Consider the following 15338-nt stretch of genomic DNA (forward strand, 5'->3'; position numbering starts at 1 on the left):
ACAGAAGTCTTGCTGTATGATTACTGTATTCACTACAACTAAGTATGAAATTGAGACTGAACGCCTCACTAGTTTATTAATAAGAGCATTCGCAAAGCGTAGTCATAGCGCTCAACACGACTTGCAGAACATCTCACGGATGGGAAAAACAGCAAAATTTTATACATGTCTCTCTGTGACGAGGTGGCGGCAACTTACCTGGACACCAGCGAAAAGGCTTCAGAGCAGATGGCTGGGCAAGGGACTAGCTTGATGGCAATGTGTCCAAGGGCAGCTGGGTAATGTACCCTCATCACTGTGTCAAACACGGTTGCGATGGTGTTGACATCCCCTTGTTTGGAGCTCTGATCACCACTGCCCGAGTCCAGGATGTTGCCTCCGTGGAGGACCAAGAGGAGGACGTGGATTTTACTTGGCTGCATTAATGGCTGCACCGATTCATCCTAGGTGGGAATGAAACACAGCATAAGAGAAATGCTTATTTTGCTAAGGAAAGACATGATATCTGTCCCAAGTGCGTTTTGCACAAATTCATCACCCTTTTAATCTGTCAAGCAAAGTATTTCCAGCAGAGGCACAGACACAGCATTAACCACGGAACAAGGCCCTGGCAAGCCTCATCTAGAGGGCTGTGTTCAGGTTGGGCCACCCACACGCAGCCAAGATGACTCCAGTGTGAGCAGGTCTGCAGAAGAGCAGGGAGACTTTTGGGAGAGAGCCTGAAACAGTCCTGCTTGATTTGCTTAGCAAAGCTGCAGCAGGACAAAACACCAGCTCTCAAACACGGTGGGATAAGAAAAGAAAGCTGAGGAAGGAAGAGGGACGCTTAAGCCGAAGGATAGTGCAGGCACAAGCACAAAAGAGCCTAAACTGATCCTGAATAAATGCACGCTGAAAATGAGGTTTCTAAGCCCAGGAGGTATGAGGTTTTGGGACAACCTCTCTGGGCCTGTGGGCAAGAAACCAAACTGCCTTGAAGCTGGCATTGGCTTGATTTGTGGCAGTCATCCTTAGATTCCCCTGGATGCAACAGCAGAGAACCCAACTCCATCTCCCAGGCCCTACATGCTACCCCCGTGCGTCCCCACATGCACAAGCACACGCGCACACAACTGCAACCATGAGCCCTAACGGGCAGCTTAAAACTCAGGAAAGAGTCATCCTGGGTAAAAGTTAAGCCTTAAAGTAACTGAGTGTCCTAAGCAGAAGGAATGCTGAAAGGCAGAAAAATATTTCAAAAAAAGCATACCCAGGTAAAACATGGCAGCGGTAAAGACATTACTTGTGCGTGTTAGGTTGGAAAATGAAGAAACGAAAATCGGGCCTTGCTTTCTGCTGCGCTTCTGCGCTCAGCTGCAGGAGCTGACAGCAAACCACGTATTTAGCAAAGCTAACAAACAAGGGCAGCTAGGTCAGCAAGTGGCAAGTCGCTGGGAAAAAAGTTGTAGGAGGACATCAGTCATTGGGTCTGCTTGACTAAGTGAGAAGTTATAAATAAGTGTAAGGCTTCAGATTTGGTTAAAGTGTTGTAGAAGAGGAAGCGGGAGAGAAAACCCTTCAAGTCCCCTGTCACCCAAGGAGGGGCCGACATCTGCCTGGGGGACTGCTGAAAAAACAGGGTAACGGTTTTATCTTGGCTGTCCAGATCCTTTGCTTATTACATTAAATAAATTATTTGGCTTAACAGACATTTTGGGGAAGGGAGGGAATTGCATCCGAATGCCAGGGCAGGTTAGCATGAAGTGCCATCCCAGAAGAGCTGCGAGCCCGACCGGGCTGCCCCAGGGGCAGGTACAGGAGCACCCGTTTGTACCGGTCGCATGTTATAAAACAACAGAGCAGTAACTACTTTTAGTAGCAATCCCTAAGAGCTTTCAGCATTCATGGCTCTCATGGGGGTTCACCACCCCCCAACGCCTTCAGGGCAGGTGAAAGCAGGTACCGATCTCTTCCGTTCCTGTGGGCTAACGGAGACACCGGAGAGCAGCCGGGCTCTTTCCCAAGGCAGCCAGGCCCCAGGACGGAGGCACTGCCGTAGCCGGCTGGGAGTGTGCGTAGATGGAGGGGAGCAACCGGATTTTCCTTCTGGAAGTTCTCATTTTAGTGTCTAGAGTCACCTGTTGCCTTTGGAGCAGCGGTTGAGCCCGACAAACGTGCTGGCGGGAGGGAAGCGTGCCCAGGTGCACATTAGCCACCTAAAAGCTAATGTTATCACCAGGAAGAGTTGAAGTGCGTGCTGATACACAGCCCACCGGAGGTATTAAAACTCACACCCAACTCTCCGTCATAAAGATTCCCTGCATAAGGATGGCCTTTAATTATGTAGTTTTGCGACACCGTATTAATACCTACTCTTCAAACCTCCTCCGGTTGGCGTCTACAGGGCCTGCAAGGCGGACTCTGCCTGGCAGCATGCGGCGGGAGGCACGGGAGGAGCCCTCTCGGCATCTCCGCACTGCTTTTGCTTCCAGGCAAATGTTTTATGTGCTCATTCGGAGAATAACATGAGTCACCAAGCTCAGGTCATCGGGCTGTTTATCAGCAGGCATCTGGTGGCTCCTCTCCCTTCCAGTTCATTAACCTCTTCTCCTAAAGGAAGTGGGGGACCAGGCGAGCAACTGCTGAGGAGGGTAGGGTGGAGGTGCCCCTTTAGAGCATCCCTGTAAGGTTTGGCGTCACTGACGACACCTGTTTCTGAAACTACCTTCCTGTGTTGGAGGCTTTTAACCTGAAAAACCCTGCATGGTTAATCAGGAGTTTCATACTATTGCAGTAGACCTTATTTGTGAACAGCTACAAATGGCCGGCTCTTCCATCTCACCTTCAAGTTGGTTCTTTTTCTAAAGTGGAGCTAGATGAGGGAGGGAGCTGAGTTTGTCGGGCTCTCTGAAGAGGGCGACAAGTTCTCCGCACCACTTCAGGCTCTACGTGAACCTCACGGCTCGGCCTTGCACCCGGCTTACACGAGCTGTGCAGATGGCTCGCAGGTAGCTAGAGCAGGTCCCACCACCGGCCACCCACTGTCCCCACAACCCTCAAGTTTACGATCCACACGGCAAAGCCAAACCAGCATCATCTCATAGCCTGGCAGGTTAAACACACCAAAGCGATGCTCATGGTCTTTGACACGCCATGACATGACTTCGGTGGTTCAGCAGGCACGTTGCAAGCAGGGAAGTCACCTAGGCAGCAGGGACGGGCAGATGCCTACGGGCCGGACGACTGCAGCCGCCCCGAGACACCCGCTCCATTAAACCACCCGCGCACGGGGAGCCGCGTGCCCCACGGCGAGCGCGTCCCGGCAAGCAGGTGCCCCGGTGCGCTCACCTCGATGATGCTGAGCCGCTCCACGCTGGAGGCGACGCGGTACTCCGCCGCCGTCTCCTGATACAAGTCGCCTGGAAGCACAGAGGGTTAAAACGTCAGCGGGAAGAGCTGCTGGTCGGCAAAGACCATCTTTCACGGCGGCATTGCTTGTGCCAACGCCTCTCAGCCCCAGAGCTCCTTAATTATTCCCATAAAAATGCCCCCTGCTCCCTCCCACTTCGGAAGCCCGGGCAAGGCAGGGTCACTTCTGTCCAGCAGCGTCTCCTAACCTCAGTAAGACGAGGGCGTTAGCAAGCTCGTCTCATTACAGTGACCCAGTATCCTCGCTTTTTGAAACGTGGCAACAATGGGATATCCGTGCCCAACCGTCGGAAATCCTCAGTTTGTGGGGAAATGAAAGGCGCTGCGCCAGCCGTGCTGCGGGAGCAGAGGTCTGACGGGCTCGTGGGCCTGCGCCTACGCAGATCTGCTTTGTCCCCAAAAGCTTAAGCGTCATCTTCCACCGCGCGGCTACGTGAACCGCGCTCCGGTTGAGGAGTCGCCTTCCTTTCAGGCTTTCACAAAGGTGAGCAGAAAATAAAACGGAGGCAGAGGCAGGCGAGAACAAAGGAAGGAGCAAGAGGAAAGAAGAGCTGGGAGAAATTCAAGTAATTTAAGACTGAACTGGAATATTTCATCATTACAGCGGAGAATCCTGTTTGTCACACAAAGGAGCCGAACCAAAGCGGGAAATAAAGAGAAATCGAGAGCTTCCTCTTCCCAGCTCCCACCGGGCAGCTCTTTCTGCAGCGCTGGACGGTTATTTTTATGCTCCGTCTCAGCTTTTCCTTTTGTGAGATGAAGAGAACAAGTTTTACCTTTTTCAGAATGTGGCTGTAACAATTACGCGCAAAGACTGTAAAACGCCACATGCAGTTTTAACTTAAAAAAAAAAAAAAAATTACCCTGGACATCATCGCATTCAGGGGTTTCAATTTTATCCATCAGATCATTGGAACTCCATTTGGTTATTTCTTTCGGGAACATTTCCTCATTGTCAGACAAGTCCTCTTTAAAAAACAGATTTTTTTTTAGAGTCACACACATACAAATATGCATAGAGACAAGAGCACACAACAGAATCAGAAATAAAAGTAAGGCCTCATAATTCTCTAATCTTATTACGACTCAAGCCGGCCAAATGTTTATAAAGCATGATACTGCAGCTTTTGCCACACGGAAATCAAAGTGCATTTAAAGAAGTAAATCAGCATGTTGTTAAAGAAAATCCTAGGACGCGGGAGGGAAACAAAACCGCGGGTTTTTAGGCTCCCGACGAGCAGCGGGCTCCGGGAGGGCGCAGAAGGCCGCGCGAGGTCTCGGGGGGGCCGCGATGGGGATTGCTGCTGTTGGCGGGACCGCGACCTAAAAAAGCACGAGCGACGGAGGAGACGGGAGCTCTCCGGGCTATCTTTAGCCCCGTTTCCTTTGGAGACGGGAGCCGCTCGCCCGGAGGGCGGCCGTCATTTCCTGCCAACCCCGGCGCCGTCCGGACCCGCTGCCAGCCGCCGGCTCCGCTTCACGGAGAACACGGGCCCCAAAACCTCATATTCCGAGATTCAGGAAAAGGAACGGATGCCCCCGCATCCTCTGCCCGGACAGACGGGAGCTCCCCAGCGAAATCCCAGGAAAGCGAGCGACAGCGACGCGAGCCTTGGAAGAAGAGGGCCTTCGGTCCGGGCTGCTGGGTTTTTTATTTTTTAATTTGAGGATGTATCTTCTGTTGTTATGGAGGTTAATTGGGTTCTAATTAATTTACTGTTCCGTGCCTAGTATTTCTTCCCTGAAAATTAGCATTTTGTAAATTTAATAAAGAGTTATAAGCATCATAATAACAGCAATTTCAGATGTCTCGGAGATCTAAAAGCTGTAATCTTTGGAGTCACAGACCAGGACTCCCTCTCTCTTGTTGCCGTATAGTTACTAATAAAATAATTAGCTGGAAGAATCCCCAGATCAGTGACAACAAGATTTGAAATGTGTTACTCTTCTTAGCAAATCTGAGCAATAGCTCAAAAACCTGTATGTACAGAGGACCGTACAGAGCCGAGCAAAGACTGTCTATTTTTAGGAGTTTCTATTAACACTTTGACCATAAAAGACAGCAACCTGGAGAGCGTTGTGTCAATACGCCGTCGCATTTTTCAGCTACGGAAAAAACATGAGCAAATTCCCATTTCCCTGCGCAAGGGAGTGCGGAGCTACGTGCCCAGAGCGCGGCGAAAGCACGCGGCTGCAACGCGCTGGCGGAGGATTAAGGGGGAGCTTGCACGCAAGGCTCCTTCAGCAACTTAATCTAAATATTAAACTTATTTCCTTGAGAGGTTTAATTATAGCCCTTATTGCTGCACAAGTGATCACTGAATGGGATATTGCTCCTGTTATTAGTATTTATTGCAGGACGGATATTACTGTATTTGTCACCTCTTGGCCAGAGCGTGCCAGGGAAGGAGGAGGGGTGGGAAGCCCAAGGCAAGAGACCTTTTGGGGCTCCGGCTATGCCCCCCGCGCTGCGAGGAGCCGCGTTTGAGCGCTCTGCCCAGCGCCGACGCGCAGCCGGGGCCACGCCGGCCCCAGCGCCGGTCCCTGCTCGCGGACCCCGGGTCCCTGCGGGGCCCTTCCCCAGGGCCGCCCGCGCTGACGGCACGCAGCAAGGCTGCGGTTCCCGAGCCCAAATCCCCTCACGTCAGGCAGATTTTCCAAACTCAACTGCGTGGATTGCAGAGCACAATCTGTGCATAAACGGAGACACACTCTGTACTAGCAGAAGCAGAGCTGCCTTTTTTTTTTAGTATTATTTTATTAGCAAGCTCCTTGGAGCATTGCAACAGAGGTGCAGATACCAACCGGGGCACACGGCTCTTTTTTGTTACCTCTCCTTCCCTGGCCCCTTGGGAGGGGGTATCCCACTTTGGGGATTCCCGGGGGCCTCAATCCCAATGGGAAATGTCTCTATCTCCACTTCTATTACCAAGCAGTTAAAAAGGCAGGACAGAAGGTGGATAGCAGTGAAGCCATTTCAATGACTCATTCCTCTTTTCTTGTATGTATATCGCTACAATAAATTCCTCACGTACAGATTTTGCAGATGCTACGTAAGTCGATAAACAGGGACACTTAAAGCAAGTTGGTCCTTCTCTTTCTGGACAAGCGGCGCATTTATCACCTCGACTTGCACACGCAGCAGCCACTGACTCTGCTGTGCAAGTCACTACCGTACGGCAGCGTGCCACCGGCGTGCTCTCGCTGCCCGGGAATTTGGGATGTCCGCCCGAACGCTTGGCACGAGAACTCTCCTGGAACGCAAAACTACCAGTTTCTTGAGACTGAACTGCAGTTCAGCTGAACGTCAGTGAAATTCTGCTTTACGAAACTGGGGCACGATCTTCTAACAACTTCGTTTAACAGAAAGGTCACCAACTTCATCAGTACATGTTGGGCAACCAGGCTAGATTAGCATTACAAGCGGGGAGAAGAGTCCATCTGTCGTCAGCGGAGATGAAGCCTTGCAGGCTTAAGTACACGTCAAGTAAAATATACAAAATGAGTGCAGCCGAACAAAGCATCTTCACGCACACATGCACAGAAATAATAACAGAGCTTTCCCCTAGCGCGAGCAGTCAGATTACTCCGGGAATCCTGCAATCCACACTGACGAATTTTGGCACCTGAAGTACCTCTCTGCATTCACTATCGTATTTCTTGCAACAGGCAAATAAGGAGTTAATACAGGCAAACTTGGGTCTCTTCAGGCCCAGATAGGACAATTCATCATGCCTTTTACTGATCTTCTTAAAAAAACCCCAAATTTCAGTCATACTGAATCAGAAAGATTCAGACACACCCACAGCTCAGTTAGCATTGATGAATTTTACCCGTGCTCATTTGCACCAAATAAAATACAGCTCTAAACATTAAGATCATTCAAGATCACTTCAAACAGATTACACTGAGCCCCAAATGCCGCTGCGTTTAATCTAACAGCCTGCTGGGTGACGCTGGGAATGCCTGAAGAAGCTGCACCGACGCTGCACATATCTTGGTTAGAAAGGAGCAGCTTTCAGACAAAGCAAGAAGTCCTCCCCACCCCGCCCCAGGCTCTCCTTCCTCCTTCCCCACCGTTTCAGAAAGCAAACGCCGGTGGTTCAGGTCCCACATACCATGTGCATCGAAGAATTCATCGTCTGAGCTGTCATCCGAGTCTCTGGCAATGCTCTGCATCCTCCACTCAGAGATGCTATGGCGTGAGGGACTTGCTGGAAAAAACAGAAAAGCCTGATGCGATACGCTAAAGCGACAAGACAGAGAGTTCCCAACATGATCTTTGCTGGAGGAAGAGTCGTGTGTTCCCTATGAAAAATTCACTGCTGCAATATTAAAACACAAAACCCTGATGATGCTGGTGTGATGTCAGTGTACCGCTTTAGAGAGCCTGTTTGTTTACTGTTGTTATAACCTGCCAGCAAGATGCTACATTAAAGCAAGCTGTTTGTATCACTCCTATGCTATTTTGAATGGCAGCTATTTATAATTGTTAGTAGGACGTGCGAAGTCAGCTGGGTTTTAAAGTTTGCAATTAGAAAGGAGGCAGGCGGACTGGAAGCCCTCTCGTGCCTCTCATCAGCACACGAGCCGTGCCTCGGCTTCACCAACTTTCGGGCGGGTAACTAAGCAGAGCAGCCTGCACAGAAATAATCTGTTTTCTGGAAGGAAATTGCTTCCACACAAATTGGATTAGATATCTATTTAAACTTGAAACTTGAATGATTTAAACAACATGCCCTCCCCTGCTTTGCAGGGAGCCGGGAGAGCGGCCGTCCTGCCGGAGCGAGGAAAATACCCGACGAGCCCTCGGGTCCTGCTCGCCTCCTTATCCCAGCCCTCCCTGCTGCCCTCCATCTCCCACTCCGTTCCCTGTGCCATGCAAGTGTTTTACGGCATTACTTTTTCCAGGTATAATTCAGCAGCGATCCAGCCTCAACTCCCAGCTGAACTCGTCGCAGGCAAGCCGCCCGCTGCAGCGAGCGCTGCTTACTGCCATGGCTGCACAGGCTGCTTCCCACTCGTGCCGTGGCGGTGCTCAGCACGCACGGCAAACGCTTCTAATTCGCTATCGGCACGCGGAAAGGCTGCGCTGACCCTGCGCGGAGTCACCTAATTGCAGCTCCGCGGCGGCTCGGCAGCCCCCAGCTCCCCACCGCCCACCCCGGGGGACGGCGAGCGAGGCGGCTGGCGGAGCCGAGCTCCTCCACGCTGCGGTGACGTCAAGGCACTCGCATAATAGTTGCTAAAAATAGAGCCTAAAATAACATATGGGATGGTGACAAGGGTCCTGCCAGCCCCAGAGGTCTCGCTCGGATGGCACAGAAAAGACGGAGCTCTCGTGGAGACGCGGCGGCGGCGAGTCCGGGCAGCCCTCCTTGCCTCCGCATGCTAATGCGCTGCCATCTCTTAAAGCCAGCACGACGGAGGATTAAAATATCCGCGTGACGTACTTCCCAGCACATCACAATTCATTTCTTTCATTAGGTTTTTTTTTTTTTTCCTCTAAAAGCTGAGGCAAGCTGCAGTTTAAAAGAAACTCAGCCTTAGCTACTAGAGAAAACCTCCCAGTAAAACCCCGGAAGGTCGGAAAACCGCAGCGCCCAGCGAACGCCCCGGCGCTGGGAGAGGGGCTCGCGGCCAGGCGCGCAGCAGAGCATGGGCCCGTCGCTACAAAATCCTGGCGCGAGCAAGACAGTCAGTGCTTTTATATTCATATAATGATTTATAAAGTGACTACTAGGCTCTTCCCTGGGGCTCACTCCACTGAATCATCGCAAAGGAAAACCACTGTTCATATCTCGGTCACCCTGGGATGAAATCAGTGATGGAGCAATAAATAAAAAACTGCGAGTCGACTCGCAATCTTTCGTACGTGTGAGAGCTGGCGAAGCTTCGCTCACCCGCATCGCCCTTCCGCTGCCGCTGGAGGAAAGGCTGTCCCTGGGGGGCCCAGAAAAACCAAGAGTCTCCCTCTCGCTCGGAGAGCCATCAGCTGTGCTTGGCCAAACGTGGAGCTGCTGAGGGTTCCTGCCCTTTCTGCTGCTCTCTGAGAATTCAAACCCTTTCGTTTTTGGTGCCTGCAGAGCTACAGCACGTTGCCACCAGCGAAGGGCAGCAGCCCCCAGGCAGCCTCACACCAGCTTTGGGCATGAACAGCGTGCAGGAACATATCCCCCCCGGCAAAGAGCATGTGTCACAGAGTCACACCTATGGGACAACTAGAAATGTTCCCAAACCTACAACAGGTCATCTGAGAAGACTGAGCCTGCAAGACCACCAGAGAAGGTCTCTTTTATGAGCGTTAAAAGGGACTCGCTAATGCAATATGCATTGTCCCAAAGGGGACAGCCATCAGGAGACATGCTCATACCTCCCAGAAGCACAACCTCCACACAGCTCACAGGGGAGCAAGTCATCAGTGTCCCATCTTACCTCCTCTTTTTGAAGATCGTGAGGACTTGGAAGAGGTGGACCACTGCTTGGTGAGTGACCTCCCGGATGCTGTTTCGCTGTTACTAGCGACATCCTCTGTGTCAACGGGCGAAACAGTGTCAACTTCAACATCCTTCTCGCCAGGAGTGTCTTTGGCTCCGTGCTGCTCGGTATCGTTGTCACTGCAGAACTGGGCCATCTTCTGAGCCAGCATCAACTGCGCCTCCTTCTCCAGCTGCCGGATATCCTCAATGGTGAGCCCGTACCACTCATCCTGCCAGCACCAGGCCTGCCGATGGGCACGGACCATGACCTTCCGCAAGCCTGCAAAGCCAGAACGCCCTTGTCACCGATGCTACTAAACTTTGCAAAGAGAGGTGTTCCCATCCCCTAAACCTCAAGACATTATGGCATCGAGTACAGTGGAGTTAATGACACCGTGGAGTAACCTGCAATAAAGGACCTTCACGCAGCAACCACTGGGATGGCAAATTGGTCACTTCATGTATCGCATCCCCTCAATCTTGCGAACCAACCATGCAGCAAAATTATTCTTCTGCAACTGCTTTCAACCGGGGGAGTGACCTCCTAATTTCAAATCCAGGATTTTGTTTTGGGACTGCCCGCTCCACCAAGAAGGAAGGAGCCAGGTGCAGAGCCCAAATGTCCCAACCCCCTTGAAGTTGTGGGAGGTTGTAACAGTTGGACCCAGCCTTCAAAGTGAAGTACATTGCCAGCAAACCAAACAACAAAACAAATGAAAAAGACCCCCAAACACAACCTTCTTTTATCCAGGAGAGTTTCAAGTGGTTCCTTCCTGAACACTGCACAGTCCCCAAGGGTGGTAATGTGGCAGGAGCACATCCCACATTGGCAGCGCTGAGATGACTAAAACCTCTCCTATCCCTGGAAATCTGCACCCAGTTTCTATTTATCAGCAAAATGGTCTAACAGCTACAAGCTTCTGAGATAATGGGATGGGAAGCAAAGGAAGGGAGGGAAGACAGACACTTTATTTTACAGATACAGTCCCTTTCTTCTGCTGCATGAGAAAAATGAAGCGGGTAAAGCCAATTTAAAACACAATTTCAAAATATCACATCCCTGAAAGGAGGAACCATCTGAATATCAACACACACAATGCTTGTGAGCAGGCAACAGAAACTTCCTTCTGAGAGTTAAAAGTGTTGGCTACCACTGTCATACCAGTAAGACCTTAAAACAGGATAATCACTCAGGATTTTCAACCAATATCACTGCTGAAAAGCTCATGGCAGGTCAAGGCTCCAAATGCCTATTTATTACTGACAGGAGCAGAGAGCAGCAATGGTGCTTTAAAAAGCTTCTACAAATATTGACAAGCTAATCCTCAGCAGCCCTTCTGAAAAATCGGTGATTATTGTTCCCCCTGTAATCATGGGGAAACTGAGGCAGGGATGGGTTGAAGGACGTGCCAAAAGCAGCCGTGGGAATTAGCACCATTGGGATTACGGAGCCGCAACTCTCCACTTCTAAGCTTGGAGCAGAGAGATCCTGCACCGCAAAGCTGGCAGGCGGGGTATTGTACGTATGTATACGCGTATTTATTTTTCTCCTTCCAGGCCTGGCCATTTGTCTGCTGCTCTGCACCTTGGTTAGTCCCCAAGGCCACCACACACGCACCACCCACCACAAAAAAGCGTCCTATCCGGAGGAAGCGAGCACTGAGATCAGCAGCCAACACGATGGATCAGCTCAACCTGAACTTCATTTGCACAGTAAGATTAAATCTATGAATTTTTTATGTATTTCTCAGCCTGCCTTTCAGAAAGCAGCTCCACATAACAGACGCGCGTTTGAGCCAGGAGGCTATGATGACCTTTGGGGGCAGAACGAGGGTCCTCAGCAACTTCATTCTGCTCAACCTCAGCAGAGATTCAGAGTTATTTCCCCCACCTGATTACTTTCTGCAGAACCGCAGGAGCATGTTTTAGCCTTTTCACCTCCTGTCATGACTGACGTGCAGCAGAGCTTAAAAATGAGGATTGAGCTCCCGTCACATCCACCTTGGAAGCCAAGAAAGCGCTTCCCTTGCCTTAACTCTGTCCCCGACACCACAGCCATCCTTCAAACTCCATCACGTCCACAACGTCCACTTCTCCTTTGCCTGAAAGCCGATCGAGTAGACGCAACGACGGGGATGGAGGCTCCCAGGTCTCCCGCTCCCCGGCTTCCTCCGCGGCACCAGCCTGGCGAGCACCACGGCCTCTGCACCCAGCCCCGGGGTGCCAACGCCGCAGCTCCTCTGCCCTGCCAAAGTCCTCTCTGCGAGGGCCTAGAGGCCACCCATCGCGCCTATCTTTGTTTTAAGGAACTAGCATCATAAGGAACGAAGAAAACCACTTGCAGAAAGCAAGACGGCCTCTGAAGTTCCCCTTCGCCTTCTCGCACTTCTTCCCCGGCTCACGGAAACGGCTCGCGCCAGCGGAGCCCACCGCTCCCGTCAGCACCGCTCCGAGCGCGGCGGCCACCCCGGAGACCCCACAGCCCCTTCCCACAGCCTCGCCCTGCCGAAAATCAGACGCCCTCGTGGGGCTTCGTGGTTGCTTTGCCTCTCGTTCCAGCTCACTTTTGAGGTCAGAAAGACGGAAATCGTTTCCCCGGCCTCCCGCCTTCACCTGGGACGCGTCGGCTGTGCCGCAGCTCTCGCGAGCACGGGGAAAACACCTGGAAGAGAACGAGGCCGTCCAGGTGCAAAAGGAGCGGAAAAATAGAAAAAATCCCCACCGCTGGTGATGGAGGACAGCACCGAAGGCCTCCCTGCGGCACAGCAGAGTCGGGCGCATCGCGCAGAGTTTGTTCTCCCTCTGCCCAGTTCGTGCCGTGCTCGTCCGAGCTTCCTCCTCCGGACTCGGGGAAAACACCACGGTCCGAGCAGGCAAATCACGCACTGAAGTCAGCAAAAACAACAGGAACGGGATTTTTACAAGGAGGCAGGTACCAGCTGATTTCAGTAGTATTAGTAGTTAACAAGAGCTTATTATTTCTCTAGCGAGCGCAACAGTTGGGTGTAAAAAACAAAAACCCCACACGCGCACACGCAGACCGAGCTCAGGAGTACCCATCATTTCTGCGTTGATTTAATTACATTTCCCACTGCGCTTCGCGGAAAGATCATCTGCGAGAGTCTAGCAGGGCGCAAACATTTAAATCACTCGCCTTCGGCTCACCGCCTCAACCACCCCGCCGCGGGGACGGGCGCAGTCCTCGAAGCGCTGGCTTTCGGGAGGGATTTGCCTGCGGACTGCGGTGCTGTCCCCGACGCTCGCAAAGGGAAGCGTAAACGAGCCCGAGACAAGCCAGGACCGGGCGGACTCTCTAGCTGAATTTGAAAAGCTTTTGTCTGCCCTTCTGGGTTTGTCTTTTGAAATAAAAATAGCAACTCTGATAGAAACTCAACGTGAAAAAAGAACAAAGCCCCAAACCCCACTCAGCTATCCACATAGTCACTGCGTAGCCAAAAAGTCGCTTTATGCACCCAGCGGCAACATCCCTAAGCGTTTTCTAACACACAACTGCCTGGCAGCAGACAAAGGATGCCTGATTTTCCTTGCGTGACACCATTTCCTCGACAGTCGCAGCAGATGCCACCACCTCGTCAGCACGGTCCTCGGTGCTGAAGGCACCCGAGCAGACGCAGCCCGCCGGTACGCCTGCTTGCTCCCCTTGCTCAGACCCCTCACCAAGCCAAGCGCGTGGTCACAGCCACGTCACCCCAACTGCAGCCTGCCCCGGCTGGAGAAGACAAAACCATACGCCCAGGCCCCAAGGGACAGTGTCTACTGGATGAACCTTCTCATTGAGGTACCTAAGTGAAGCAAAAGCTGGGCAAAAGAGCTTTCTAAAACAATCCCACGGCAACCCTGCGCGACAATTTGGACGTACATACCCGAAGACACATTGGCTCAGGCAAAGCTCCGGTTATTGGGCTGGGAACACACTTTGCCCCAGTATATAATCAATAACCCATACACAGTCAACACATTTGTTTAACAACAAAAGAGTCAGAGCCCACGTGCACGATTAGGAAGTGAGTGGGAGCAGAACATTATGCAGTGCCAGTCCAATTAAACTTAAATTCTATGGAAAAGGAGTAAAAAAGCATACAAATATTACAGCCAAGTAGACTAATAGCCCACAATTTCAGTCTGTGTCTCAGGCTGTCAAAGCACTGAGTAACTGCCCAATTAGTCATCAGAAAAAATGGCTGTTATGCTCAGTAAGAGACGGAGAACATTTCAACACCATCCCCCAGAGTTACTCCCTCCGCACTCGGTAGCCTTTCCACATATTACAATCCATCCATCACTTAACTTGCAAGTTCTCTTCTTTCAAGCCAGTCTCCAATTTCAGTGTGCTCCAGCAAAGGACTGCTCCCACCTAGGGCAGAGTTTGGATCCTGCTCTTGGATCGTGCCTGGGTTTTCTTGCTGGCTTGACAACACTGCACACGGAGAGTCAATCCCCCAAGAAACAGCTTTGCCAGGTCTGGGCATGGAGGAATGAGGACAGAAATGCCCAGGAGAGAACATCTCCAAGAGACATCAACATCTGTGGCACCTGGGCCCACCATCTCGTTTTACAACACACAGACAAAACGGAGAGCAGCCCACCAGCCTGGTCAGCCACGTCGTAGCCCACATCCAACTTAAACATCCTCATACCCAACTGTCTTTTGTTCGCGGGCTCTGACGCTTTTCCACCCACTGGTAGCCTGCCCATGGCTATTCCACTGCAAGGCAAAGCTACGCATCTTCTGTAGATACCTGCAGTTATGGCTTTCGCTCTTCAGTCACTCAACTTTGTCTCTTCTTAAAGACTTTTCTGATTTTATGCATCTTAACCACATTGAAAGACATTATTTGCCATCATTATAACAGAGTGGAAAGGCTTTTGAAAGGCAGACAATGAACTGGCTCGGCTCTCCGCAAAGCCTCAATCAAGAGGGAAACAGCAGGCAATCTTTTATGAAATACAAAAGAAGCATTTCTAAGGGACCACAGTTTAATCTATGCCAAACACCTCTGAACAACTGGAAGAGTCACATGCTTCCTTTTTAATTTAGCAGATACAATGGAGTTGTTATTCTGCCCCCATGTTTTGCAGTATACACTAAATTAACCCATGTCACCGAAACGCCGAGGGAGCTCACTGCAGACAGCCACTTGTAACGGAGTCCGTAACAGGTAAAAACCTCCATCCGTAGGCAAAGTAAAACCAAAGGAGCTCTAAGAGAGCAACCCGTGATTCTTCAGAGAACGGCGTACGCCTTGCTCCGCTGCTCTATCAGTGTTTTCCACATTAGCTCTCAGGAGCATGGTACGACTGAAAAGAGCTACAAAACCATTTACTTACTCTAGCATCATGCACCTCAGAGCAGCTTTGCATACAGAGAGGGACAGCTGTAGAGGTCACGGAGGGGAATTTACTGTGTACAGAAACTAGCCAGCATCCTTC

The 15338-nt window shown here is 51.2% G+C and overlaps 1 protein-coding gene across 7 annotated transcripts in view; it reads right to left on the reverse strand.

Annotated features, from left to right (window-relative positions):
* PITPNM2 (phosphatidylinositol transfer protein membrane associated 2) overlaps positions 1–15338 on the reverse strand; it is a 125952-nt gene that overhangs the window by 26744 nt on the left and 83870 nt on the right. For all 7 annotated transcript variants that reach the window (XM_064522000.1, XM_064522005.1, XM_064522004.1 and 4 more), the window contains 5 exons: positions 9844–10167; positions 7527–7622; positions 4272–4376; positions 3328–3398; positions 199–443 (listed from right to left, as the gene is read on the reverse strand). In XM_064522000.1, coding sequence (XP_064378070.1) covers positions 199–443; positions 3328–3398; positions 4272–4376; positions 7527–7622; positions 9844–10167 — 841 coding nt within the window. The remainder of the gene's footprint in view (positions 1–198; positions 444–3327; positions 3399–4271; positions 4377–7526; positions 7623–9843; positions 10168–15338) is intronic.

Source organism: Dromaius novaehollandiae, chromosome 17, assembly GCF_036370855.1.
Source record: "Dromaius novaehollandiae isolate bDroNov1 chromosome 17, bDroNov1.hap1, whole genome shotgun sequence".
NCBI lineage: Eukaryota > Metazoa > Chordata > Aves > Casuariiformes > Dromaiidae > Dromaius > Dromaius novaehollandiae.